A 24,597-nucleotide genomic window follows, 5' to 3' on the forward strand; every position below is an offset into this window, starting at 1 on the left:
CCACTAACTAAGATAGCAGTTGGGCCCCGATGACAGCATTGGAACCCAATTTGCATATTTAAAGAAGGACTGTGCTGGATTCCAGTGGGTGTCTTTGTTGCCTGGCAGCTAAAAATGGAAGACTGCGAGAAGTGCCCAGGATGTCGGCAGGTAAGTCCCACGGGCACCTTGTTTTCACTGGGTGGGCAGGGTTAAAATCACCCTCATTATTATGACTTAATAGAGATGAAAAAAACAGCAAATATCATGAATGGAATGTTATTGTTTTTTTGTAATTCATTTGTAAAGAGAAAAGATACATTAATGTATCAAGTGGACATCTCCCATCAGAACTGATGTTATGAAGAAGTGTCTTTACCCAAAATGTTAACCTTTTTTTTCAGATGCCAGCTGACCTTGTGTTATTTGCAATATCATTTTGTTTTATATTAAAAACCAAAGTGGGACTGCTTTTATTGCCATGTTGCAAAATTAGGCTTTGCTGGAGATATTTGAAAGATGTAGCAGTAAACTCAAAACCTTTTCTATTTCCATTATAAGTGAGTGCTATATACTAAATACCTAATTGTATGCTTCTGCCTTTGCAGGCATTTTGCTTGTTTGTCTTCTAAATACATGTGCCCTGGAGTGCCAGCAGTAATGAGTACCTTGTTAGCTAATATCAATGCCTACTATGCACACACCACTGCCTCTACCAATGTATCTGCCTCTGATCGCTTCGCTGCTTCAAACTTTGGGGTATGTTCTTGCCTACAGTTGCCTTAGATGTTTGTGTCATTTATTTTTATATTTTTATAAGCTGTTTTCCTCCCAGTCTATGTGTTCTCTCCCTTGTTGTACATGGTTTATTAATCAGGAGGTGGATCACACCGGGCAACTTGCTCCAAGATGCTCCCAGAGCTGGCCAGTTCCAGGTCTTTGAGAGCAGTACAAGGTGACTTGCCTTTTGCTATTTGTTCCTCTCCTGGTTTCCACACAGAGTTTCTCTGAAACAGCCTGGATGAGATTGAGAACATACTGTGTGGGACAACATAGAGTACCATTGTGTGCCATTTGTGCCTTACACGTCGCTAAGTACTAAATAAGTAAATATGCTTTGCATGTTTTTCATTACAGTAACCTTAAGAATAACTCACCAGCGTATATATGTTGTATAACTTGATATCAAGGCTACTTTTAGACACATTTATTTGTTTTTGCTCATGTAGACTGCATTATGCTGCATAAAACAGTGTATTTTACATTATTGTACTGATTCATTAACTGACATTTAGCAACTGTTAGATATGCTAATTGCTATTATTAAAAACTTTTAACAATGACTGTCCAGGTGCTGAGAAGGACTAAAACTCAAACGAAGCCATATTTATACTTTTTGCTCAAAATAGATGGGAAAAATAACAACTCAAAGAAAGTGGAAAACATTCACATCCTGGCTGTTGTGATTGAAAGGGAAAACAGGCAAAAGTACTTTTTAAAAAAAAAATGTAAACAAGCTAAGTAAAGTAATAAAAAGTCATTAGATTCCTAAATATGTTGTCACTTAAGAATATTTCCAAGATGCTCTGCCGATTGCGAATGATGGCTTTTAATAGGAAGGCGTTTCATTTTTGTACAGAGATGATTCTAATTATTTCCTTTTGCTTTTTAACAAATTAGAAAGAAAGGTTTGTGAAGCTGCTCGACCAGCTGCACAATTCACTTCGCATTGACCTGTCCATGTATAGGGTGAGTGTGCCATCATTGCCTACGTCATGATTAATCATAGCACTTATGTTGAGCTGAACATGTAGCTTGCAGTTAGTAGTAAAATAGGTTTTGAAAACAATAAATAAGTGGGAGCAAGTTTCACAGGAGTAATTGTTGTGATTCTGCTCATGTTTGCAAACCGCTCAAGCTCTCCCGTTACGGTTTCTGATGCTATCAGAACCTCTTGTGAGTTACGGCTTTGGGTCCTCACTGCTTGCTTCCTATTATCCGAATTAATAGACACCCAAATTCTACATTCATAAAGTTTTTTTTAACTTGTAATTATTTTCTTCCAATGGGTCAGCTGAGCTATCACGGGATAGATTAAATGGAAATGTAGCAGAGCTACACCATTAAGAGGAAAATAATTAGATTTAATGAGAAACTTTTGGTACCTGCATTATTAATCGATTGGAAAGTAGGTAATTGACTGACATTTATACAGCTTTTCTCAATTACTCTGGAATATTGTGAGTTGTAGTAGCAAAATGTGCAAAAGGCTACTTATAATGGAAAAACTGGCATCATTGAATATGTAGGGAGAAAGATTAGTAATGGGTAACAATTTGTCTGAAGATATTCATGAATTTTCATTATTGAAGATTGCACTTAGTTATATTTATTAATAAATATTCAAAACCTTTCCAGTAATGTTCAATACCATTTCCGGTTACTGCCTAGTATTTCCTGAACCAGCTCCGTATGTAAACTGCCAATCTGTTATAATTGTCCTCATTTTTTCTATACTTAAAATGTTTGTCATGATGTGGGGCTGTCAATTTAGATCTTCCTGGTCAGAGCAGTTGAGTTTGGCTGCAGTCTTGCCAATTCTGTTCCATACAGAAAGTTTAATTTGTCAGAGAGGTGTCTCTGATCATTTCCTGATTTTTATTGGTTTTCATTTGATCAGTGTTCAGTCATTGAATGTAAAGTTAGTTGTGATGTTCAAATTCATATATTAACTTCCAAGTGGAAAATAATTTATCTAATTGGTATCTAGGTACTTTAACTGTTTCATCTGTGATGGGGATTTATGTACAAGTACTGTATAATGGGGAAAATAATTTGTTCTTTCCCTTCAATTTCCCAAATTTCTTTTGGACTGTTTTGGTTCAGAACTCATGTCATCCTGATCTCTTTTTCATAATGTAATTAAGGATTCAGCAATTGATTTTAATGAGATAACTTTGCTTTATCAGCTAGTATGGATTCAACCACAGTGCAGTTGGAATCATTATTACTGATATAAATTTAGGCAACTTGTTTTATTCATAGGAACAGGAGTAGGCCATTCAGCCCCTCGAGCCCGCTCTGCCATTTGATAAGATCGTGGCTGATCTGTGATCTAACTCCATATACCTGCCTTTGGCCCATATCCCTTAATACCGTTGGTTGACAAAAAGCTATCTATCTCAGATTTAAAATTAGCAATTGAGCTAGCATTAATTGCCATTTGCAGAAGTGAGTTCCGAACCTCTACCACCCTTTGTGTGTAGAAGTGTTTTCTAATCTCACTCCTGAAAGGTCTGGCTCTAATTTTTAGACTGTGCCCCCTACTCCTAGAATCCCCAACCAGCGGAAATAGTTTCTCTCTATCCAACCTATCTGTTCCCCTTAATATCTTATAAACTCTGATCAGATCACCCCTTAACCTTCTAAATTCCAGAGAATACATCCCCAATTTGTGTAATCTCTCCTCGTAACTTAACCCTTGAAGTCCAGGTATCATTCTAGTAAACCTACGCTGCATTCCCTCCAAGGCCAATATGTCCTTCTGAAGGTGCGGTGCCCAGAACTGCTCACAGTACTCCAGGTGCGGTCTATTCAGTCTGAAGATATAATAAGATGTTTAGCAGAAGATGAAATCTTGTTCAGTTGTTAAGAAATGCTAGAATAAGTCTTGGTTTGTGTGCTGTACTTTTTTAAAAACCCAAAAAGAATGTGGAATATAGTTATTTTAACAAGAATTTTAAAAAGTATTACTTCAGATTTATCTTTTGTTTGCCTCAATCTCATGTCAAAGAAAAATGTTTATTTGAAGAATTTGAAAGCCTGTTTTATTTGACAGAACAATTTCCCTGCAAGTAGCCCTGAACGATTGCAAGATCTGAAATCCACAGTTGATCTGCTGACCAGTATAACCTTCTTCAGAATGAAGGTAATCTCTTTCTACTGCTATTACAATCTTCATTTTTTGTAAAACTTTGCAAACTTCAATCATTTCAAATTCAAAAGTAAGTTTGCTTGAAAGACAATATTGAAGGTAAGGTTCTGTGTTTCTTTCATAACATCACCCATGTTTTAAATTTATCTCCCCTCTTAGCCTCCTTTCTGCACATTTCTTGTTACTTGCCTCTGGCCACTCCAACTCTAGCTCTAAAAAAAATGTTAACGTCCCCTCTGTCCCTATCTCGCAGTGTAATTTTTTTTAGTAGTATAGTATCATACTATGTTACAGCAGAGAAGGAGGCCATCCAGCCCATCGTGCCCATGCCGGCTCTTTGAAAGAGCTATCCAATTAGTCCGATTGCCCTGCTCTTTCCCCATAGCCCTGTAATTTTATTTCCCTTCAAGTATTTATCCAATTCCCTTTTGAAAGTTAGTTTAAATGCTCCCCCATAGCACTAGTTAACCTCCCCCCGAGGACATTGGTCCCAGCTCTGTTGAGGTGCAACCCATCCATCTTGAACAGATCCCTCTTGCCCCAGAACTGGTCCCAATGCTCCAAGAATCTGAAGCCCTCCCTCTTGCACCATTGCTCCAGCCATGCATTAACCTGTCTTCTCCTACTATTTCTATACTCATTAGCGCATGGTACTGGGAGTAATCCAGAGATTACTGCCTTTTAAGGTCCTGCTTTGTAACTTCCTCCCTAGCTCCTGAAACTCTGACTGCAGGACCTCGACCCTTTTCCTCCCTATGTCATTGGTTCCCACATGGACCACAACTTCTGGCTGTTCCACTTCCCCCCCTCAAAATATTCCGCACTCTCTCAGTGATGTCCTTCACCCAGGCACCAGGAGGCATCACACCATTCGGGACTCTCATCTGCGGTTGCAGAAATATGCCTTAATATGTCTTTGTGGGATTCCTCCCACTGCTTTGCTGTCAAAGATCAGTTTTGTTTCCCCTCCCATTCGTTCCCGTCTCTACCTCGCTACTATTTCCTGACGCAGGGCCAGTGCTGTCTGTGGCCTGGCCACCTACCTCACTCTGCCTATAGCCACCGCGATTGTTCTTCAGAGAGCCCCAGGATGCGCCCTCCCTCCTTAAACCCACTGCTTTCTGTAGCTTGCCTCCTCATCTGTGATGCCTCGTGTTGTCTGCCGACTTGGCTCCCCACACTGCCAGGCGGCCACCACAATCTGCTGCTGCTGCTCTGAGGTCTGCACTGCCAGTTCATATCCAGCACTACTCCACAGTGTTGTTGGTTTCCCAGCCCATTCTCCCTCCACTGGTCGCCCTTTGCCAGCTGAACAGGTGACTGCTCTCCCCCCTCACTCTCAGCCCTGATCCTTTGCCACATTCAGTCGTCCACCCCAAAGTGGGCTGGCACTGTTACACATTTAATTAAAAACGCAACAGAGAATGTGCAAAAACAGACTCCCAGGGATACCTAATCTGACACAGGCGCGAGACAACCCAGCAGATTTTTAAAAGGAGTTCGCTGCACTGTTTTTCCACATCGAGCTGGAGCTTATTTCGTATTTTCATTTCTTGCATATAATGAATTTATTAAAATAATGCCCAGTCCCCCTGCCGCCCCGTCCCCCTCCCCCTGCTGCCTCGCCGCCCCCCTCCCCTTTCCTCCCCCGACTCATACCCCATTTGCACTTCCTTCTCTCACCTGCGTTCCCTCCACACGTGTGCAATGTCACAACATATCAACTTTTTTTTAACGGTAGTAGAATTGAATCAAACATCATAGCACAATTACATCACCGTTGGGTTTCTTCAATTGCACTCGGTTAGAATCATAGAATAATAGAAGTTTACAACATGGAAACAGGCCCTTCGGCCCAACATGTCCATGTCGCCCAGTTTATACCACTAAGCTAGTCCCAATTGCCTGCACTTGGCCCATATCCCTCTATACCCATCTTACCCATGTAACTGTTCAAATGCTTTTTAAAAGACAAAATGGTACCCGCCTCTACTACTGCCTCTGGCAGCTCGTTCCAGATAGAAGGTTGCCCTTCAATTAAAAGTGAAGAATTGTTAGTAGCTACATTTCGGTATTCAATTGAAATGTCATTAAATTAAAAACATTGAGTTCCTGTTGAGTGACACTTTTATTTTTGCTGCTTAGAAATTGCCATGGGTTTTTATAAAGGATTCATTGCTTGGTTCCTGTGGCAACTGATTCCACTAATCCTTCAGAACTCCTCCTGGACTGAGTTCGACTGACTGCTCAAGCTCCTACTGCTGCTTGCTCTTGCCTGTATCTATTCCTTACACCAGCTCTCTCATTTGCAATGATCCCATGGATTTACCTTTCACTCTCCCCGGCTCCCTGAATTTCACTGCTCTTGGATTACATTTCCCCTGCTCCTCACTCCTTTGCTGATATACCGGATCTGCTGGTCAACATTGCTAACACCTGAGGTCACTACGTACCTCCGCTGGACCCCTAGATCAACCTCTGCTGGTTCACCGTCAACTCTCCACTCCTCCTTGGCCCTCTGTTCTAGCAGTGCATTGATTAATACTCTACGCCTCGAATAGCTCCTGGATTCACTTGCTGTCTGCAACCTGGCTCCAAACCTTGGACATTGGTTCATCAATGCTCCAATCTGACTCCTGTCTACAAGTCAACTTCATTCCACCACTAGATCTCAGACATTAACTTTGGACTTTCCTATATCATCTTCTCTCTGTCCTCTGTTTACGACCAAGACAAGTCTGTCACAATCCCTGCCATGCTTCTGCAACCTGAATTTCCTCCGTATTCATTCATGTGTGCATTATGGCTGCTGCTTCTGATCCAAGCCCATTACTTCTGTCTCTTTTTTTTCTCTTGGCCCCTCTCAGGCTCTTCTCTCTTGCTTCCCAGCCATTCCACCTTTCATTTCTTTCTTGTAAGTTCCTTTGCCCCCTCTCAATCCCCACTCCAACCCATCACTACTCCTCTGCCTTCCTACTCTCCTGCTGCCATCCCAGGTTTGAATCCCCCTTGGATAAGCCCACAGCTTATCATCTGTGTCTTTTGGTATTCTTCGAAGGGTGCTTCAAGGCACTCATGGCTGTTCCCTTATGGCAGCAATCTTACTGCCCCATCCTCCTATCTCACCAATCTTTCCACCCAACGTGCCCACTGGAGATCAATCTCACCAACTTCCTTCTCATCCAACTTACCACTGTCCCTTCGGACTCTGCTTTTGCATCACAAAACTGCCCCTTGACATATTATCCTCCAGAGTTCCATTCGCTCGCGTGGCCCGTGCCATCCATAACCTTGTTGTGGACGATTGCTCTGGCATTATGGTTTTGACTGAATCTTGGCACTCAGGTGGCAACACCTTGCCCTTTACTGAAGCCTCCCTGCCTGGCTCTACCTTCCACCACATACCCCATGCAAGCCACTGCTGTAATGATGTGGCCTTTATCACCAAATCTCACCTTTGTCTCTCTCCCTATGCTTCCCACACCACCTCCTCCTTTGAGAGCCAAACTATGGCCACAAAAAGGGGCAGTACACAGTTGATCTGGGTCCCACTCTGTTATTTACCCTGATCTGGTTTGTACACAATTGCTCAAAATATTCTAAGGAATTTCAGGGCTCAGATGTATGAGTGTGTAGCTAAGGACATTTCTGTCTGCCTCTTGGCAGATTTGTAGTGTGCTGTGGAGAGCTGCATGATAGCATCCTGTCTAATTTTGACAAGTATGACTTTATAGTACAGTATTGTGACAGCTACAACCGTGTCCTGAACCACATGAAGTGATCCCTGCAGTCATTTGATTTACAGTTCAGTATAACATTGCTACTATCTTTTTAATTGAGCAGAATTTAATTAAAAATGTTAAATAGCATTATTTTTTATTTGCTTTTCTGTCTAGTTTTATTTGAACCGGTGCAAATATTAATTTCCAGTGTATTAGAACATACAAAAAAATGGGAAACCTGTCTATAAACTTTTTTTGCTTAGGTGCAAGAATTGCAGAGCCCACCTCGAGCCAGTCAAGTGGTGAAGGATTGTGTGAAAGCTTGCCTCAATTCCACCTATGAATATATTTTCAACAACTGCCATGAACTGTACAGTCGAGAATATCAGACTGATCCAGTAAGTCACAAATTTAACAATCACCTTTGCAAGCTAACAAAATATTTCCAATTTTAACAGTTAAGGATGTGTGAAGTGTTCAGTACCTAGGGTACAATTCTAACCTCCCTACATTGGATAGAGGTTATGCCACTACACCAAGGTAAAACACTGTGACCATAGGGACAGTTTGGGAAACAAGCTTGTATAAACAAGAAGAGTAAAGCCATTACTTCAGTTTGCAAAAGTGGAGTTGAAGTCGAAGATCAGCCATGATCTTATTGAATGGTGGAGCAGGCTCGAGGGGCAATATGGCCTACTCCTGCTCCTATTTCTTACGTTCTTAAGTTCTTAAAACAGATGGAAAAAGTACCAGTGACCCAACTGAAATCAATAAAAAAATTTGTCAGCTACGATACCTCCCTCTATAGCTTGGAAGTTAGGTCAGAAATCAAATGATTATAAGCTGACTGCTCATTCCCCCCCTTCTAAGAAAAGCTCATGGGGACTTGGTGCCCCAATCTACCCAGACAAATTTCTCATTGAATTCTTCAGAACCCAAACTGACCCTTCTGCTGACTGGGCCCTGCAATGGCATATTGCCTCAAATTGACCACAACAGCAACAACAACTACTTTTATTTATATAGCTCCTTTAATCTATTAAACATCCCAAGGTGCTTCACAGAGGAGAAATGGTCAGCAAGCAGGAGTATGAGTATAAATCTTAATAATTTTAAAATGGCATATAACTCTGAAATTATTTTCTTTTCTTTGATCTAACCAAACTATACATAGCACTATTCTCACCAAATAAATGGGGAAATAATATGGTGTTGTTTTGATTTAATGGTGGTATTTAATTCTCTTGACCATATTAGGGAAATGATAGTGAGTAATAACTGATTTTAGTTTACACACTCAACAATATTTTTTTAAAGTCCAGATTCAATGCCTGCTCTGTGCAGTTGAAAGGGATGTAAAAATTGGTCTCAGCTCACCTATGTTAGGGAATGGAAAATCACCCAGTGCTTATGTCCTTGGTAACCATTGCCGGTCAAGAAGTCCAAGTGAGGACAGGATTAGCTGTAATGCTTCCACAGTGGAATAGACTCTCCATACTGTCTAGGTTTGCATATGAAGAATGGCCATTTGCACAGTGAACACCCATGGACCTATACCTCAGCAAGGAGGGGTAAAGGGGAGAAAATTGTATAACTTTTGCGCTCATCAAGGTGCAGGATATCAGTACTGGGCAATGGAACACTAAAGTGCACCAAATGAGTTGGCAAGTTTCAGCTATGTATTTCTTGCACTCTGTACAACTTGTCTTTTTGCCAGGTTTTCAGTATTTTGAATGCTGCATATGTTTCTTCTTTCATAGAACAAAAAGCAAGAACTGCCTCCTGAGGAGCAGGGACCCAGTATAAAGAATTTGGATTTCTGGCCTAAACTCATCACTCTTATAGTCTCCATTATTGAAGAGGATAAGAATTCATACACCCCGGTCCTTAATCAGTAAGCAGGACTCACTTTAATAATTAATGTACAGTACAATGAAAACCATTTAATCTCCTGAGCTGGCACGCTAATAGATCAAGTAAATTTTGAGCATTGCACGGAAAATGAAAGCAATCTGGATGTCCTAATTGACAATAAATTGAAGCTATCGCAACAATGCACAGTGGCAGTGAGTAAAGCAAATCAGATGTTGGGATGTATCAAAAGGTCAGTATTGAGTCGAAATAGTGAGGTAATCCTGCCACTTTATAAATCATTTGTGCGACCACCCTTAGAATACTGTGGACAGTTCTGGTCAGCACAGTACAAAAAGGATATTGCAGCTATTGAAAGAATACAGAAACGAGCAAGCAGAATGATTGACGGGATGGAGGGATTGGATTATGAGGAATAATTATGTAAATTGGGCTTGTTCTCACTGCAAAAGAGAAGGTTGAGAAGTGATATGATTGTTGTTTTAAAGATTCTAAAGAGACTAAATGATGTGGACCATGACTAGCAGTTTTATCTTGTCCAGAACAGTTGAACCAGGGGAGATGGCCTGAACTTGAAGGGAGGTAAATTCAAAACTGATCTGCGGAAACATTATTTCAATGTGCTATGCACCTATCCAATCTAATCTTGAATGTGGGACAGTTATCCCAATGTGGGCACCAACCCCCTGATGTGAGTGACGGGAGGTTTGCAGGGTGAGCTGGGTTGAGATTGCCTAAATCTTGTCCTGCTAAGATGACAGGGTCGTTGTCATTAGCATTGTCTGATTTGTATTTTATTTTTCAACTCTGTAGTGATTGTTTTTACAACTGAGTAGCTTGTTAGGCCACTTCAGAAGGCATTAAGGATCGAGCTCGTAGTGTTGGACTGGAGTCACATGTAGGCCAGACAGGGTAGAGGTGGTAGGCTTCCTTTGCTGAAGGACATTAGTGAACCAATTGAGTTTTTATGGCAATCTGGCAGCTTTCCTGGTTACTTTTCTGGTATTAGCTCATAAATTACTAGACTTGTTACACATTATAGGTGTTTTGGCTATATATCTGTTTTCTGCACCTGACCAATTTTGTCCCCGAATTCTATTTCTCTCAAATTACATTTCCCCTCAATTTCAGGTTTCCTCAGGAGCTTAATGTAGGCAAGATAAGTGCAGAAGTAATGTGGAACCTCTTTGCACAGGACATGAAATATGCAATGGAAGGTATGTGACAAGCTCCAACACTCATTTTATTTGAACAGTGATATAGTAAGGAACCACTTTTTCTATTTATCCAATTTTAAAAAGGAGCAACAATCAGAATTATTTTGTCTGCATTAGTTAGCCTCAGAGAGCTATACTGGAATATCTGCAACATGGAGTGTATGTAATGTCGCTGTTGTACTATTTCTAATTGATAAAGCTTGGCAATTATATTGTCACCATATTCACATCTTCTGGATGTGAGTTTCTCATTTAAAAAAAAATACACAACTGGCAAAAGGTAATTGTGGACAGAATCGTAGCTCCATTTTATGGTAGAGTAAAGAGATAAAATCTCATCAGTTTTTCAGGTTATTTTCTGTAATTTCACAAATTTTCCAATTTTCTATTTCCCTCTTCTGACTCCTACTTACATCCCTTCTATATTTAGCTGAGCATAGGAAAACCCAGCTTGTAGAAATCTTCAGAAAGCCATTGGTACAGCTTGAGCAGTATTGGAGGCGATCCCTTTCTGTGCTCTCTCTTCCCCTTTCAGGCAATTCAGAGATGATAAGTGTAAAAGCTATTCAAGACTGGGATTTGAACGTGGGTCTCCTAGTTGAGACCCAATTGCTCTGCTGCTAGGCAACTAGGTTGTGTTCTTATTATGAAATTTTCTGCTTCACTATTTAAATAAAGCTATGATAGTTGGAAGGAGTTGAAGCTTCAAATGTTATTATGTGTGCAGATGCTATTCTATTTCATTACATCATCTAAGTCTGATACATTTATACTAATTTTGACCATGAGTATCTTTAAGTATATTCAGAAAGTGTAGTCTAATCCCTAATTAGAGACAACGTTATGGCAAAAGAAAAAAGGGAGATAAGTAACATGAAGACATGAAGATAGAAACAAAATCCATATGGATTGAGGCAAACGATAAGAAGGGTTCGATCATGTTAATAGGTATATTCTACAGACCACCTAATGGTGGAAGGGAAGTGGAGGATGAAATATGTAGACAAATCTATGAAATGAGTAAAAATCATCATCAAATAATAATTATGGGCGATTTCAACTACCCCCAGATAAACTGCAAGAACAGGTGGGGAAAGGGGAATGGAGTTTTTACAGTGTGTAGAGGACTTCTTTCTTACCTAGTATGTGAGCAGCCGAACAAGAGAGGAATCACTGCTGGATCTAGTAATGGGAAATGAACCAGAGCAGATAAGAGAATTAAGTGTAGGGGAACATCTAGGCAATAGCAATCATAACTTAATAAGATTTAAAATAATAATTGAGAAAGACATAAGTAAGACAAAGACCAAAGTGATAGATTGGGAAAAAAGCTAATTTTGAGGGGATGAAAATGGATCTAGAGAAGTTAAACTGGAAAATAACTTTGGCTGATAGAGAGAGAACAGCAGTGGGAAATATTTAAAACGGTGATCAAAGCATTCAAGAGAAATATATTCCTTTTTTAAAAAAAAACAAGAACAAACTAGCCAATAATGAAACACCATGGATGAATAAAGAGATATGGGTAAAATTGAAACTAAAAAAGGCACACTCTCAGTACATAAACAGTAACAGAGAGGATGATAAAGGGGAATATGAGGAGGTTAGGAAAGAAGTCAAAAAAACAATTAGGAAAGCAAAGAGGAACTACAAAATTAAATTATCAAGGAATATAAAAATAAATAGTAAAGTATTCTACAGACACATGAATAACAAAAGAAAAATCAGAATCGGGATAGGGCCACTAAAGGATGCACACGTTAAACTCACAAGTAATGATAGCGAAATGACAGAAGTATTGAATAGTTACTTCGCTTCAGTATTTACCAGGGAGACTAACAAGGTAGGCATGACATTAGAAGAGGAGATCAAAAAGACATTAAAACATTTAAGATAGAAAGGGGGAAGATAATTGATAAATTAATCAAACTTAGAGAGGGAAAAAAAACCCTGGTCCAGATGGATTGCATCCACAAATATTAAAAGAAGTTTGGGAGGAGGTAGCAAAGGCGCTATTACCGACATACAAAGATTTATTAGAGACGGGAATAGTGCCAAAGGACTGATGGACAGCTAATGTTATTCCTATATTTAAAAAGGGAGAAAGAACAAGTCCAGGTAACTATAGACCAATTAGCTTAATGTTGGTGGTAGGAAAGACAATGGAATCTTTACTCAAAGATAAAATAGAAAAACATATAGAAAACGAAAATATAATAAAGAATAGTCAGCACGGATTTCAGAAGGGAAAGTCATGCTTGACCAACCTTATTGAATTCTTTATAGAAGCACCAGGAAGAATAGACAAGGGTAATGCAGAAGATGTAATATATTTGGATTTTCAAAAGGCCTTCGACAAGATAACATACTGCAGACTCATGACTAAGGTCAGAGCATGTGGAACCAAGGGACGGGTAGTAGAATGGATAGCAAGCTGGCTATAAAGTAGAAAAGTGTGTGTAGGGGCTAAGGGTAGCTACTCAGACTGGCAAAAGTGGGAAGTGGTGTTCCACAGGAATCTGTGCTGGGACCACTGTTGTTCACAATTTACATTAATGATTAGGACTTGGGAATTGGAAGTACAATTTCAAAATTTGCGGACAACAAACGGGGGGATACATTTAATACAAAGGAAGAATGCGCCAAAATGCAAGAAGACATTAGTAAATTTGTAGAATGGGCGTAATTGTCAAATGAATTTCAATATAGATAAGTGGTGCATTTTGGTAGGAAGAATAAGGAGGCCACATACTGCTTGGATAATAAGAGTCTAAATGGAGTAGAGGAGCAGAGGGATCGCGGGGTACAGATACACAGATTACTAAAAGTAGCGATGCAGATTAATAAGGCCATAAAAAAGGCAAACCAAGCACTGGGGTTCATTTCTAGAGGGATAGAATTGAAAAGCAGCAAAGCTACCTTAAAACTTGAATAGAACCTTGGTTAGACTACACTTGGAGTACTTGGAGTTCTGGTCTCCATATTAAAAAGGATATAGAGGCATTGGAGAAGGTGTGAAAAAGATTCACAAGGATGATACCAGAACTGAGAGGATATATTTATCAGGAAAGGCTGAACAGGCTGGGGCTCTTTTCTCTAGAAAAGAGAAGGCTGAGGGGTGACATGATAGAGGACTTTAAGATAATGAAAGGTTTGGTTAGGGTACACATAGAGAAAATGTTTGCACTTGTGGGGGAGTCCAAAACTAGAGGTCATAAATATAAGATAGTCACTAATAAATCCAATAGGGAATCAGGAGAAACTTCTTTACCAAAGAGTGGTAAGAATGTGTAACGTACTGCTGCAAGGAGTAGTTAAGGCAAATAGCATTGATACATTTCAGGGGAAGCTAGATAAGCATATGAGGGAGAATGGAATAGAAGGGTATGCTGATAGGGTTAGATGAAGTAGGGAGGGAGGATGCTCATGTGGAGCATAAACGCCGGCATAGGCCAGTTGGGCCCAACGTGGGCTACGACAACTGGATCTTTCCCCACCGTTTCTAAATTCCTCTCCAGTTGCCCCGCGATATCCTTTATGCTTGTACCATGTAGGAAATGCACCTTCCTGAATTCTCGGTCGCGACTGCAGAGAATGCTATCTATCCCCATAAATATCGAATCCCCTATGACTACAACATTTTTATTCTGCTCCTCCCGCCTTGGACTGCCTCCTGCTCCATGGTGCCAGGGTTAGCATTCTGGCTATCCACCCCAAAGCCTACATCCTTATCCTCACAGATAGCAAGTACATTGTACCTGATGGATAGAACCAGTGTCTGCGGGACCTTCTTCTCTACTTCCCCTTGGTTCCCCTTACTCTGCTGACTAACAGTCACACTCTCCCCCTCTTGTACCTGTGCTTTCCTCTGAGGTGTGGCTGTACTCTGGAGAAAAAAATCCAAAAATTCCCCCCCTCCCTTATGTGTCAGAGTGTCTCTAACTCGCTGGAGTGTCTCAAGGCAGAGACATTTCCTGCAGATGTGGCAATCTGGGACAGTCTTACTGTCCACAAACTCCCACATATCCGACACATACCCTGCACTGCCATTTCTGGTTGGTTATTTATTTATTTATTTATTTGTAATTGTATTATATCTAGATTATATTCAGTAGATGGACTTAGCTTGATTTGAGGTTAATTTGTAACTATTTAGTCTTGTTTTTTGTTTAACTTCTTTATTTTAGAATCCCCTTAACTCCAATTTATTATTTATGAATATCACATATTTATTGAATGCAATTCAGATCCCTTTAATGTTTAATGCCACAAACCCTATTCCCTAGCCACCAACTTCATCCCTCTCCCTGGCCACTGTCTGAGGCTGAACCAGATTGTTCGCAACCTTGGCATCATATTTGATCTTGAGCTTCTGACCACATGTCCGCACCATCACCAACACCGCTTACTTCCACCTCCGCAACATCGCCTGTCTCCGCCCCTGCCGCGGCTCATCTGCTGCTGAAACCCTCATCCATTCCTTTGTTACCTCTATCGAGGTCCTGCAGTCAGAGCTTTAGGAGATAGGGAGGAAGTTAAAAAGCAGGACCTCAAAGGTAGTAACCGATGCCATGCGCTAGAGAGTATAGGAATAGTAGGATACCACTGGTTAATACGTGGCTGGAGCAATGGTGCAGGAGGGAAGGCTTCAGATTCCTGGGGCATTGGGACCAGTTCCGGGGCAGACGGGATCTGTTCAAACCGGACGGGTTGTACCTCAACAGAGCTGTTCTTGCGGGGAGGTTAACTGGTGCTGTGGGGGAGGGTTTAAATTAGTTTGGCAGAGGATAGGCACCAGGATGAAACATTCGAGGAGAAACAAGGTGCACAGAGGGTTGGGAGGGACAAGTAGCACTAGAGTAAAGAATAGTTTAGAAACAGGAGGGATCAGACAGGGGGCAAATGCAAGGCAGTCTAGGATGAGTTTGGAGTACATGTACGTAAATGCACGTAGAGTGGTAAATAAGGTTGGTGAACTGCAGGTACAAGTCGCCACATGGGACTATGGTATAGTGGCAATAACAGAGAAGGGAAGGATTGGGTACTGAATATTCCTGGCTACAAGGTATTCAGGAAAGATAGGGAAGGACAGAAAGGAGGGGGTGGCAGTATTGATCAAAGAAACTATTATAGCACTGGAAAGGGATGATGTAGTTGAGAGATCAAAGACAGAATCTATTTGGTTAGAATTAAGGAACAATAGAGGCTATTACGCTACTAGGTGTATACTATAGGCCACCAAATAGTGGGAAGGCAAAATACAGTAAGATGCAAGAATTATAGAGTAGTGATAATGGGGGACTTCAGTTATCCCAATATAGACTGAAACAGCAACAATGTAAAGGGCAAAGAGGGGGAGGAATTTCTGAAATGTGTTCAAGAAAACGTTCTGGAACCGTGTGTTTCCAGCCCAACGAGGAAGGAAACAGTGCTGGACCAAGTTCTGGGGAATGAAGTGGGGCAGGTGGAGCATGTTTCAGTGGGGGAGCATTTGGGGAACAGTGATCATAATATCATTAGGTTTAGAATAGTTATGGAAAAGGACAAGAAACAATCAAATGTGAAAATGCTTAACTGGAGGAGGGCAAATTTCAGTGAGTTAAAAAGGGATCGTGCCCAGGTGGATTGGAATCAAAAATTGTTTGGCAAAACAGTAATTGACCAATGGGAGGCCTTCAAGGAGGAGTTGGTTCGGGTACAGAGTAGAACCATCCCTACAAGGGGGGAAAGGAAGGGCATCCAACGTTAGAGCTCCCTGGATGACTAAAGATATAGAGATTAAAATGAAACAGAAAAAGGAGGCTTATGACAAATGTAAGATTAATAATACAGTAGAGAACCAGGCTGAATTCAAAGTACAGAGGAGATCTAAAAAAAGGCAATAAGAAGGACAAAGAGAGTATATGAGAACAGATTAGTGGCTAACATAAAAGATAACCCAAAAGTCTTTTATAAACATATAAATAGTAAAAAGCTAGACAAAGGAAGTGTGGGACCGATTAGAGACATAAAGGAGATCTTCTTGTGGAAGCAGAGGGCATGGCTGAGCAACTAAATGAATACTTCGCCTCTGTCTTCACTAGAGAAAAGGATGCTGCCATTGTAGCAGTAAAGAAGGAGGTAGTAGCAATATTGGATAGGATAAAAATAGATAAAGAGGAGGTACTCAAAAGATTTGACAGTACTTAAAGTAGAAAAGTCATCCGATCCAGATGTGGAGATGCCGGTGATGGACTGAGGTGGACAAATGTAAGGAGTCTTACAACACCAGGTTATAGTCCAACAACTTTATTTGAAATCACAAGCTTTCGGAGCTTTCCTCCTTCGTCAGGTGAGTGTAGGATTCCATAAAGGCACACCATATATAGTCAGAGAACAATGCCTGGTGATTACAGATAATCTTTCCAACTGCCCGTTATCACACCTCGGCAGAGATATAATCAAAGCAATCAAAGGAGTGGATGGTGTTCAGACAGAGAAGCATTACATCCAAGACTACTGAATACACAAGCGGTCATAACACAAAGATGCAGAGAGAGAGTATATGTGGACTTTCAAAAGGCATTTGATGAAGTACCACGTAATAGACCTGTTTGCAAAATTAAAGCCCATGGGATTAAAGGGACAGTGGCAGCATGGATACAAAATTGGCTAAGGCACAGAAAGCAGAAAGTGGTTGTGAACAGTTGTTTTTCAGACTAGAGGGAAGTATACAGTGCAGTTTCCCAGGGGTCGGTATTAGGACCACTGCTCCTTTTGGTATGTACTAATGACCTGGACTGAGGTATAGGGGGTATAATTTCGAAGTTTGTAGATGACACGAAAGTCGGAAATGTAGTGAACAATGTGGAGGATAGTAACAGACTTCAGAAGGATATAGACGGACTGGTGAAATGGGCAGATACATGGCAGATGAAATTTAATTCAGGGAAGTGTGAAGTGATGCATTTTGGTAGGAAGAATGAGGAGAGGCACTATAAACTAAATGTTCTGACAACAGGTCTTCGACCTGAAACGTTAACTCTGTTTCTTTCTCTACAGATGCTGCCTCACTTGCTGAGCTTTTCCAGCATCTTCTGTTTTTATTTCAGATTTCCAGCACCCGCAGTATTTTGCTATTGTTTTAAACTAAATGATACAATTTTAAAGGGGGTACAGGAACAAAGATGCCTGGGGGTGTATGTACACAAATCTTTGAAGTTGGCAGGACAAGCTGAGAAGGCTTTTTTTTTAAAAAAGCATATGGGATCCTGGGCTTCATTAATAGAGGCACAGAGTATTTACTTATTTACTGTTGCCCCTTGGTTTAAATTGCGAGCACCTAATGCTCACTCTCACCAAATTCCTGTCGCCACTCTGTTTAGCAAGTCACTCTGTTTAGTAGATTCACCCAACTCTCACCAAGCTCAGTGCTTAAAGCTCGTAGTTAAATTTCCTGCAGTGTCTTAATAGAATCTTGGTAGTGATGATTTGAGCTAATTTCTAATTAGCGGCTCCATTTGTGACATTGAATGAAAGTAATCCCCCAAACAGCCTGAGACTTCTTGATTCATGGAGGCAGTTTACTTATATTGTAATTACCTGAAGCAGAGAATCTCAAATATAGTGAAACCTGTACAAAAAAAATGGACACCTGCAAAAAACGGATACTAATTGACGGTCCCAAATAACTTACATTGTAGTAGATACAAGCTGCATCTTGAACCACAGACACTCGCAAATTACGAACTATGGACAGCCTTCAATGCACCATTTGTAAGTCCATGTACAACTTAAAACACGGGACATGCAGATAAGTGCAGGTGTAACCGCTATGGGGGCCTGTGACCGCGGGAGTGGGGCCTGAAATCGCAGGGGGGGCCTGAAATCGCGGGAGGCCCTAGAGTAGGAGGGAGAGGAAGATTGGGAAATGGGAGCTCGAGGGGAGAGGGAGAGTGGGGCATTGGAGAATGGGTTCTTGGGAGAGGAAGGTTGGGAAATGGGGGCTCGGGGTCGAGCTGGAGACTGGGGGTTTCGGGGGAGAGCTGGAGGCTCAGCGGTGGGGTGGTGCTGGAGGGTGGGGGCTTGGGGGGACGGGAGAGCTGGGGAATGAGAATTCAAGGTGGGGTGGGGAGAGCTGGGGACTCGGGAGGGGGGAGAAAATGGTTTGCCCTTTTCCCCGCCCACAGTTTCCCTTCTTCGCCTGCTCACGGGTGACCTCCTGGTTCTTAGAACTTCTCACAAAACCAAATAAAAATTCTCAACTACAGGGGACCCAACCTTTATTCGATAAATTCAATAACATTTGCAGAAGTCACATGGTCCAACATCATGTGGTCTTCAAGAATGCCTCCAACCAGAGTTGGCAACCCTGCTCCACCACTACATCAGGTACTGATGAGCTGCTATCAGCCCCCTATCCATCCCCACGCCCCAGCACTTCAAACATTAGCAACTGCAGCACACGGAGGGAGGGGGTCCCGGGCAAGGGTCTGCAGGACATTAACCCCCCTCCAATTTGACTGGGATCTCCCAGGCACTCCAGCCCTACAGTAGCCACCTCGCCCTGTGCAGGCTACCAATGTAGCAGATCCCAAGATCAGGACAACTCTACCTCAGTGGAAAAGGACCCAGGGATGGCAATGAACTGGGAAACCCAATGAACAGAAAATGAACTGAAATCACATCCCACTGGCAGGGCTCCAGAATTAGGCACGATCCCAGGTAAGGGCGAAAAAAAGAAGGAATGCTGCAGGAAATACAGCTAATCCTAGGATATTTGGCTTATCTAGTTTACTATATATATATATATATATATATATATATATATATAATGACCATTTTGAAAATAAGGTCAACTGATGCATGTCCCTTAGGTATCCCTAATTTACAGGTTTCACTGTGTTTAATTAATTTACAAGACATTGATGTAATTATCATTAAAATTGCAAGATCTGTGTAGGCACATGTACAGTTGATACAATCCAGGTATTAACCTGTTGACAGTGGGGTAGATTTTCAACTGGCCGTCTGAGCATAAAACTGGCGTCGTTGATCAACTGCCCATTATAGAAACTGCCTGATTTTCATTTCCATCGATTTACGTCAAATTTACGTCCAAGTAGCAAATTAAAAATCTACCCCAGCGTGTCCCAGTTACACAATAGTCCCATTCTCCTGTCTTCCGTATATCTATGCACTGTTAGATGTTTCTTTCCTAACTAGTACTTCCATTATTTTTTCCTTTTACTGTATATGAATTGTTGGATAAAATCAGCTTGTTTGGTGGTCAGCACGCTTTGCTGCTAAGAGTTCTAGGTTGCAGTTTAATTGTCAGTATAGGATTTAACAGGTGTTATTTTATATCCTATTAAATTTCAGGTATATTGTCTTATTGAATATGATTGAAGACATTGTGAACTGGATGTATAAAACTGAGCATATTATTTTTAATTGATGAAGTCAGGTCAGCGTTTTGGGTAGGACACTGGGACTACAGGCTGTTTGACTCCTAAAGTGTTCCTCTGTGGATACCCTGAGTTACATGGTTTAGTCTTAATAAGTTATTCCCTTTAAGCCTGTAGATCAGAGACTTTGATTATTTAGTGGTTCCAAATTGGTGAAGGTGTAGAATAAGGCTTATTAGTAAAGTTGGCCCACAAGATTAAATATGAAATATGTAATATTTTTTGTTCAGTTTCTTTAATTGATTAACTTATACAGCTTTGAAGTGAATAAAATAGTTATATGAACCAATAATAATCTCACTGGAAGCCACAATACTATTTAAAAGGCAGCACAAAGATACAAACAACAATTGGGGAATGCTGAATAGAGAGGAGAGATTTATTTTAGGGGTACCTGAGCTTAGATAATTGGCAATGTGCTTTCTCTGCTATATCAGCGAGGCATCAAAATTTTCATCTTCAGTTGCAACCAAGCGTTTTTTTAAGTTTGCTTTTGTTTTTGTTTTTGCAATAAACAATGAGATGATTTAAAAAGTTGCTGTCCAAAAATCAAGAATTATTTTTTTTTTCTTCTTGATTATTTAAAGAAAAATTAATAACACAGTTTTAAATGATTTCTTACTAATTATAAATATATTCTAGAATCTGCCCAAACAATTGCGGAAGGATTAAACCTCACATTTACAAGAATAGTTTAATTTATTTTGTTTTACTTTGGAATACCAATAAGATGTTTTGGTGGAAATTTCCGTTATTTACCTGGCTGAAGTGTCTCAAATCCTATCCCATGTGAAATTAACTGGGCTAAACTGGAGATTGAAACCTAGAAATTGATCTACGCAGCACCCATTTTACACGGACGCCTAAGGCCCCAATAAGGCGGGCAAGTAGTGTGCACAAATTTCTGTCTGGAAGTGAGCCACCCGCCATATTGGGTAAGGGCAAACAAGAGGTGCCCTTTACCCACACCTGAATCTGGCATTTGGCACTTTGCACAAGCAAACAAGGGGCCTAACGTCTGTTTGAGGCCCCCTTTCTGAGATTAGTTTGCCCTAAGATAGCCAGCGCCATCACAGGCTGCACTCATGGAAACCAGCCTTGGGATCGCCTGCAACAATGAAGATAAGTAACTTTCCTGAATGTGGAGTCAGGAGGAGCACTTGGAGGAGCAGCAGTGCTCCTCCAAACTCATCACCGCCTTTCCTGACCTCCGCCTCTCCTGGCCCGATCAGCGGTCCTGATCTCTCCCCACTCCCATCGCCCCCCCCCCCCCCCCCCCAAACACCCAGCTTCCGACCCATGGCCCCATCCTGACCCGTGGCTCAATCCACGGCCCTAGGTTCCCTGCCCCTTAATCCCTGACCTATCCCCTGGACTCACTTAACTGAGGGCCACTGCAACGTTAGCTGTGGCCTGATTCTTCACTACTCCGCCAGTGGGTTCCAATGCCATGCCAGCTCCATTAAAATGAGGCCAGGGGCCCAATATCTGGGGAGCCCCAGACCTCACCATTTCAGGGAATGTACTCTGTGCCCCCCCCCACGCACCCAAAAATGGGCGCACCCGAATTTCTGGGCCAGTATCTTTTCAAAATATCCAAGATGTTTTTTGAAAGAAAAATAGAAATACTCTGAAATATTTTCATTTGGAAGTAGAATTTCTGCGGAGGTTCTCTGATCTCCCGCTGTATCTTCAGTGGAAAATTGGTGGAAACCTCGGAGAGTTTTACTCGGGTTTCCTCTGATCTTTTGCCGAAGTTGCAATGGGAGATTGGAAGAACCCCCCTCAGAAATTCTAGGCATTGGTATCTATTGTCACAGTTTGATCTGATCAAGTTTCAACCTTTTGATATCTTGACGTGACAGCTTAAGATTCTTGCCACTTACATCGTATCCTTCTGTTCTTTCATATTTATCTTTATTTATGTTCAAACCTTTGTTCCATGGGTATGTCTCTGTTCATTCTTTAAGCCCCAGGTGTTTTTCACATTCGCAATGTCCTCTTCCATGGTGGTAAGACGTATGTGTTTTTCTAAACACTTTTTATATGTTGCTGATATATTTCATAGTAGATCTATTGTTTATATTTAGCTACTTGTGAAAAAGAAGCTAACATTCTAGAATGCTATAGCCATAATCTCCTTAAACTAGGAAACTAGACATTTAATGTGACTTCCTTGCTCTCCAGTGATCTTGCAGAGTGATAGCAATTAGTAATATGCATTGGATCGCAGAGTACAATGGTCTATATGGAATTCAGGGTGCTTAAAGTTCACCTTGTCAAATAATTCAAGATTAAATCAATTTAATTTGAAGGTATTGAAACAGGCAAGCCCAGTTTGATAGCTACCTACTTTAAACTGAGAGCATGCTGATGTTTTGGAGTATTTCTGGGATAGTATGGGAGGTGACCCACTATGCTCGCGCTCGCTCTTCCTTTCTATCTATCTCGTCCGTTCTCTATAAATATACTTCAGCAGTACAGGCAGAGATGATTTGATACATCATCCAAAGGATGGCACTTTATTATTGTACCACATTCACTGTGTCTGTTCAGTCTACGTTTAGCTTTCTGGACCACCCTAAATTCACAACTTTCAGGTTCAGAGGTGTGACTTTCAATTGATCCAATCTGTCAACAAATATAACACAACCAGTTTTTTGGGTTTTTTTATCCTTATTTTTTCCACCTTCATATAGCCCCTTTATCCAAGTCATCTTTGACTGAGTGGCAGGATTGTCCAAGTTGTGGATGTTTCCACATCTGCAAGGAAGTATACATGAATGGGAAGGGACGATGGGCCATTTTTTTTGGTTGTTACAGGTAAACCATTAGAGGGGTGAAACTCAGACTCAGGGTGGGGGGGACTGACAGACAGGGCTTGGATTCAAGCGTCGGTTTCCCATTGAGAGTCTGGTACATGGCATTGTAACAAAAGAAATGCATCTCTGCTGATTAGTGGATTTAATTAATCCATTGTTGCTACACTCCTAATTCCCACCTCAAATTAAATTTTGGTGAAAAGTTAATTATGGAAGACAGTGATTTAGTGCATCTCTACAGAGAAATAATTGAGCAGAATCAGATTCTGCTTTAACATCAGAGCTACAATGGACCTTATCACAAAGGAAATTGAAACTCATATGGCACAGAAATCAAATTAAATTTAGCTAATACAAAACTGAAATCAGGATACCCAAATGTTGTTGTCGACTATTAATTATTTGGTGTCTTGTTCCTACTGATAATTTTAGTTGATCTATATTCAGTACTACCTACCCAGAATAGCAGTTGTCCAGCAACTGTTCTCTAAATTTGAAAATGAATGGTATTGTAGAATACACCTCAGCTGTTAGGGGACATTGGGCATCACACAAGTTGCTGGACATCACTGTTTTTTAAAACTAAACGGGAAACATTTGTAGCACATGTGTGCGCAGCTGTGAACGACATGAATCAGTTAATGTACTAAAACCAGTGAGAGACTCCAGCTACAGACACACAAAAAATCTAAACATGGAACTATCTTTACAGAAGGTGCTTTAAGTCTGCAGCTTTCATGGGTGATGTACCCAGGACTGACTGCACCCCTATAGGTTATTGTTTGTTCGAATGTTATTACTGGAATACTGTCCAAACATTCATATTCCTACAAGTATGAAATACCAAAAGATGAGTCAAGGGTCACTCTGGGAGAATAGGATTATTTGCTGTGGGTTAAATGCTACAAACTGTGCTTTCATTGAGATACTTAGCTCGGAAATGTCGTAATATAATGAAATAGGGAAGCAGCCAACAAAATATATTTTTAAACTGTTTTCTTGATTTTGTGCAAAAGTAAAGAAATCAAATTTTACCCATTCAATTGTTGTAAATAATCCTTTGAGTCGTACATATTGTGGGGGTGCCAGGTTGAAAGGTTTGTATTGTCAGCCAGGACTAGATGGGGGCACAACAGGTTCCTGCTCCTAATGGCAATCCTGATATTGGAAGTACTTGTCTTTGTGTGGGGAAGGGAAACAATTATGGTGAGGTTAAGATCAGGCTTCGCGATGGTGGACATCACACTAGAATAGGTTGCGGATGCTCACTGTCTGCCATTTTTTTTATTTGTTCATAGGATGTGGGCGTCGCTGGCAAGGCCAGCATTTATTGCCCATCTCTAATTGCTGTTGAGAAGGTGGTGGTGAGCTGCCGCCTTGAACTGCTGCTGTCTGTGTGGTGAAGGTTCTCCCACAGTGCTGTTAGGTAGGGAATTCCAGGATTTTGACCCAGCGACGATGAAGGAACAGCGATATATTTCCAAGTCGGGATGGTGTGTGACTTGGATGGGGACGTGCAGGTGGTGGTGTTCCCATGTGCCTGCTGCTCTTGTCCTTCTAGGTGGTAGAGGTCGCGGGTTTGGGAGGTGCTCGTCGAAGAGGCCT

General features: G+C 41.1%; 1 protein-coding gene across 3 annotated transcripts in view; it reads left to right on the forward strand.

The window, feature by feature from the left end:
* The window catches only part of LOC137322543 (protein unc-13 homolog B-like), a 554,720-nt gene that overhangs the window by 431,270 nt on the left and 98,853 nt on the right, over window positions 1-24,597 (forward strand). For all 3 annotated transcript variants that reach the window (XM_067985478.1, XM_067985470.1, XM_067985475.1), the window contains 6 exons: window positions 588-738; window positions 1,660-1,728; window positions 3,818-3,907; window positions 7,899-8,033; window positions 9,396-9,529; window positions 10,639-10,724. In XM_067985478.1, the coding sequence (XP_067841579.1) occupies window positions 588-738; window positions 1,660-1,728; window positions 3,818-3,907; window positions 7,899-8,033; window positions 9,396-9,529; window positions 10,639-10,724 (665 nt within the window). The remainder of the gene's footprint in view (window positions 1-587; window positions 739-1,659; window positions 1,729-3,817; window positions 3,908-7,898; window positions 8,034-9,395; window positions 9,530-10,638; window positions 10,725-24,597) is intronic.

This window comes from Heptranchias perlo, chromosome 1 (assembly GCF_035084215.1).
Source record: "Heptranchias perlo isolate sHepPer1 chromosome 1, sHepPer1.hap1, whole genome shotgun sequence".
In the NCBI taxonomy this organism is placed as follows: Eukaryota; Metazoa; Chordata; class Chondrichthyes; order Hexanchiformes; family Hexanchidae; genus Heptranchias; species Heptranchias perlo.